At 37.2% G+C, this 5,567-nt stretch overlaps 1 protein-coding gene across 1 annotated transcript; it reads right to left on the bottom strand.

Annotated features, from left to right (window-relative positions):
- Positions 1-4,229: 4,229 nt before the first annotated feature.
- LOC123831507 (olfactory receptor 1052-like) lies at positions 4,230-5,242 on the bottom strand. Its single transcript, XM_045858390.1, has one exon. It carries the CDS (start codon positions 5,166-5,168, stop codon positions 4,230-4,232), a length of 939 nt encoding a protein of 312 aa, XP_045714346.1. The 5' UTR covers positions 5,169-5,242.
- Between the last annotated feature and the right edge of the window lie 325 nt (positions 5,243-5,567).

Below are 5,567 nucleotides of genomic sequence, written 5' to 3'. Positions count from 1 at the left end.
AAATGAGGCTGCAGAGGAAGATTGGCCGCGGGGATTTAAAAACCCGGACTTGGTGGCCATAGGAAAGAGAACCATGTGGCTGTGGAGGTGCAGAGAGGATCATGGCCATTGTGGAGAGAGACACACAGCTATAGCAGAGTAGAGACTCCCGCATCCCTGAGAAGAGAGAACCACGCAGTTTTGACGGAGTGGAGACTCCTGCACCCGAGAGAGAACCATGGTGCTTTAGGAAGGAGAGCCATGCGCAGCCCTGAGAAGGAGAGAACCACGTGGCCTGCCCCAGAGTGGGGACCCCCGCAGCTTTAGAAGGGGGAACCACCACCTGGTTTTAGCAGAGATCCCGGCGACTCAGCCGAGGGTGCCGGGAACCCAGGGAGGTCTCCCAGTCGAGATGGAGGACTAACTAAGAACCAGAGGACTGCCTGAGCCATGGACTTCGTTTTCCTTTCCTGAGATACGGTACTCTGGACTGGGCAAAGGGGGAAGGAAGGACTGTGACTGTGTTTGTGGGTGTTTTAAGGGACTTTGGGATTATTGATGAAGACATTAGGTCACTAATTGAAGTCTGTATAGCATTAAATAAACCTTTCCTTTCGTTTTCACGAATCTCTGGCATTGAGAGACGTCTTTCCTCTGGCGGCGGACATAACGGACCTGGGGCCTTCTTTCAATAATAGTATATCCTTCCAGGCCCCCCCTTGTTCTGTTCTGTAACAATAGGTCACTAAGAGAGGCCAACTTCATCCAAACCAACAAACACAGATATAAAAGGTGTTAAAAATTTACAATCATTTTAAAATGAAGCAATCATGAAAACAGACTAACACTCAGGGAATATTATAATTAGTTTTATTAACAAGAGTATTCCTTTTTCTTTAGCAATCAAATGCAAAGAAGGATCCTAGCTGGAACTGTTCCTATTTATTAAATGCCTAAATGCCTAGTATTTTCCAGGCATTTTACAATTGTCGTGTCCAATCATTATGTGCTTTTATTTAATTAAATATTCCAATTTATATGATTGATATTATGGGTGGCTCAGAATAATTAAAGAAATTCTCTAAGTTTGCACTTTAGGAAGTGTTAGAACAATAATTTTGATACAATATTTTTATGATTTAAAAATCTGTGTTCTTTCACCATTTATTGCATTCAGCCTTTTGACATTGACACAGTAAGGAGTGAATGTAATAGGATTTGAAACCATACTGCATAAAGAATAGTGGAAATGTTAGGAAATACCCAGAATGACAAAAATTTGACTCAGGATCATATTCTAGCAAAACCTTAACATGTTAGGAGCCTAAGAATGAAGAATGATAATATATGAATTCTAAGACTTCACAACATGTAAAACCAATTGACATAAACTCTAAGGAGTGATTTATGTCTTGCTTAAATTTTAAAAAGTAATCATAGAATTGGTAAAATTTAATAAATGCTGAACTTGTAAGGGAATGTAGACAACCATGAGAGTATTGTAGGGACTATTTTATATTAGTTTATGGATTAGATGGGATGGCAGTATGATCCTTAGGTGCCCATGATTCTGGGAGTTTGAATTTGTCCAGAGGCCAATTTGACTGAGGACAACTGAAAACTGTCATTGAAGCTTCGGTTTATATAATCATTGTGTGCTCACAGCACAAGACCAAGTCTCAAATCTTAGGAATGTCAATTCGTTGCATTGGCTTACGGGTTTCTTCTCAGTAAGTGTCAAACCTCCCCACCATGCAGTTGCAGCCACACCCAACCCACATGCTACCAGCATCTCATTTTCCTGATGAGCCAGGCCAGTTTCCAAATCACAAGCCCCAAGGCTACACACATGAAACAGAAAATGGACACATATTTGATATAGATTCTCTGAGGGTTCAGAAGAAAACTTTGTGAGACAGACCTCTACTGAGTCCTGATTTCTCCAATGTTAGGTTGAACAGTAACTAATTTTATGTAAGAAGTAAGGGAATTGTAGCTGCAAGTATCATTGTCAATTCTTATCTGTGCACATGACAATTGATGACATAGCATCAGATATTTTATAGCAAAAGCCTTCATTTATTTCCTATGGGCTAATTATACTTATCATTTAAGGATGTTTTGAATCTTCTTGACTGAGCTTCATTTGCTTTCAGAATATGAATGTAGGGTGTATTACTTTTTCAATTTCCAGCCTACAACTTCCCCTACAACTTCTCTCCCTAGAAGAGAGAATTTATTTCTCATCTTAGCATCCAGTTACTGTATAATAGTATAATACAAGTTTAGTACAAGTTTAATGTCAGTATTTGAAAAAATCTAAACACTTTTTTCATAAAATAATCCCTTCCCCCACACATGCACACTTAATAAATTATTATTGTATCTGCACCCTGTGGGCCAGACCCTTCTTTTACAGAGTGTATACTGTAAGAGAATTTATTAAAATTACACTTTGATTTATTTTTCTGAGTTTTAATCTACTTGATTGTATATTATTCCTTGTGTTTCATACTCAAAAATATAAGATATTGAGTGCTTTTGAAAAGTTTGAAGAACTATATAAAAGTATGTTTACTAATTATTATTTTTACATTTGTATTTTATTCATAAAATAAAAACTTCCATACAAGTATATTTGCATGAATGCGCCATACATAAAAGTCACATATATATCGCTTTATGGGCCCAATGTTCAAATAATGCCTTAAATGATCTTAGAAAATCATGAAGAGCTACATGAATGTTATATGACGCTCTCAGCATTGATGGTGGTGATGTTGTGTTCTCATTCTAAGAGGCAAACTTTTATATGAATTACTTTACATAATTTTCTAATATAATATGTTTTTCTGTTTGCTCCCTTCACAGATATGGGAGCCATTCATGTTTTTGATTTTGGCTGTCACTGAAAGAAAAGAATTTCAATCTAGCTGCTATGTAAATACATGAGTGAATATTTATAGAGCATTGAGCTGTCCCATTGTGCTGATTAGCTTATTGATCTGTACTTATTTCAGTATTTAAAGCAAACCCCCAAAATTAAACTTAATTTTATTTGTAGATGAAGATGTCCTCTAGTATACCATATTTATTTTCCAGATAGGAAATTTTACAAGTTAGGGAAAAAAGATCACAGTGGAATGATCAGTAATTATGGGCTGACTGTACCTTTTCTACCTGCATGTATAGTTTGAATCAAAGGGAAAACAATCAGTTTCACATATTTCCCCTCTCTAGAATACCTCCAGGAAATTTTCTGTTTTATGTCTAAAGAATATCCTTAAAAATGTTCTTTAAGATATTGAAAAATCCTAAAATAAAAGGAGGAAATTTATCTGATTATTAATGATTCCTTAATCGCCATGGAGGCATCCTTTCTAAAATTTTTCAGGGTAATTTTTATCTGAGAATTAGGGGCCCGTTCATGTGAAATGGTAAAACAGTGGCATTCCATCCTGTTCAGTTGCATGTGTGGTAATGTAAACTGGGTCCAGGAATAGGGAAAGGGTTTAGACCCATAATCTCCAACCCTTTTGGCACTAGAGACAAGTTTCATTGAACACAATTTTTCCACAGACCGAGGTTGGGGTGGGAGGGAGACAGGAGGCAAAATTCAGGCAGTAATGCCAGCAGAATCCAGGCACTGGGAGGGGGGATATTGGGGACTGCTGACTTAGACTAACTCCTGTGAGTGTGGAGGTAATCTAGTGTCAAGTTCTTTTTCTGGAGTGTCATCCAGTGTTTAGATTTGTTTTGAACAATATCTGACTGAAAAAGTACAGGCTAATTTCAAGATCATGCATCTGTTCATTTTTGTTGAACAACTCAATGTGATATTTTTTGCTTGAAAAGTATTCTACTTATTTTCTGTGCAACAAAGAAACCAAGCTAAAATATATTTTATTATTTATAAATTTTGTTTGTATCTCTCTATCTTTGTGTTTTGTGTCTAGATATGTTTATATATATGTTCATTTCTACCCATATGCAAGAATTAAAATGTCAACAATTGTCCAGACATAACTAACTTAGATCTTCATATACTTTTTAGGTTAGTTTACACAATAACCAGATGTATGTACTATAACATGTAATTGTTTCCAGCCTTTTCCTTCAACTGTAAAACAGAGGTTTCCAATTAAATAAAATCTAAAATGCCTTTGGGACCAAAGTTTAAATAAATTCATAGAGATATCATTTTCAAAACACTTGGTTGTGTATTACTTTAGGACACATATGGTATAAAGTTAACAAGGAAAACATTTCATCTCTATAGCCCTTTTCACTGCGTCCTTCACCTCCTTGTTTCTCAGGCTATAAATCAACGGGTTTAACATAGGAATGACAAGGGTATAAAAAACAGATACCACCTTTTCTTGTTCTAAGGAATATTGGGAGCTTGGCTGAATGTAACTGAAACTTATAGAGCCATAGAACAAAGTCACAGCTGTGACGTGTGACACACACGTAGAGAAGGCTCTGTGTCTCCCTGCTGCTGAGCGAATCCTCAGGATAGCAGCGATGATGAAGATGTAGGAGATCATCACAATCAAGAAAGTGATCATGGCAATAACGCCAGAGAAGATTAATACCAACAATTCATTCATGGATGTATCAGAACATGAGAGCTTGAAGAGTGGAGGAAGGTCACAGAAGAAGTGATGGATGACATTGGGCCCACAGAAAGACAATTTCACCAAACCGATTGTGTGTGTCAGTGAGTTGATTAAACCTCCTACACATGATCCAATGACCAGGGCAACACAAACTCTTTTCGTCATCGCCACTGTATAAAGTAAAGGGTTCACAATGGCCATGTAGCGGTCGTATGCCATTGCTGCCAACAAGAAGCCCTCAGTGGTAATGAGTGACCCGAAAAAAAAATACTGCACAATGCATGCAGAAAGAGAAATTGTATCCCATTCAACAACGAAGTTCAGCAGCATTTTGGGTGCAAAGACTGGGGAATAGCAGGCATCAACAAATGACAGGCAGCTTAGGAAATGGTACATAGGTGTCTGAAGTTTGGGAGTTATGTGGATTAGGAAGAGCATTCCTAGATTCCCCACCAAAGAAATCGTATAGATGAGCAGAAACAACACAAAGAGGAACACTTTCAGTTCAGCACGATCTGTCAGCCCCAAAAGGATAAATTCAGTAACCATCGTAAAATTAACATCAGCCATGTGGTTCTCTTCTTGGAACCTGTTAATGATCAGAAGATGGGAATAAATGGAAAATATTCATTCTGCACCATCCAGACTACTTATAGTCCCTAACTAGCTTGTGTGGCTTGAGTTCTTGACTTTTTTGCTCTGGTTGTTTTATCTGTAAAATTGGAAAATTTTAACCAGAAAGGCTCTAGTCTTTTCAAGCAGTGGTAATTTGCCTGTTCTGTAAGGAAATTCCATGATGAAAAATGAAAATATTAACATTCCAGGTTCAGGGTGCATTTAAAATGCTGGTTTTAATGTTAAGGGGGGGTGGAAAATGAGTTAATTTCATTCTAAAATATATAAAGAAATCCAGTTTAGAAAGCACACTCTTCAAAGTTGAAATTTTAATCTATGTTGCCATGAAACTCT

Source organism: Phyllostomus hastatus, unplaced genomic scaffold, assembly GCF_019186645.2.
Source record: "Phyllostomus hastatus isolate PE091 unplaced genomic scaffold, TTU_PhHast_1.1 phas_scaffold_177, whole genome shotgun sequence".
Taxonomy (NCBI): Eukaryota; Metazoa; Chordata; class Mammalia; order Chiroptera; family Phyllostomidae; genus Phyllostomus; species Phyllostomus hastatus.
The sequence above is the reverse complement of the archived record's forward strand: the minus strand, read 5'-3'. Positions and strand labels throughout refer to the sequence as shown.

What these genes read in the sequence shown, in the direction of transcription:
- LOC123831507 (XM_045858390.1), bottom strand. Translation starts at nt 5,168, where the DNA reads ATGGCTGATGTTAATTTTACGATGGTTACTGAATTTATCCTTTTGGGG.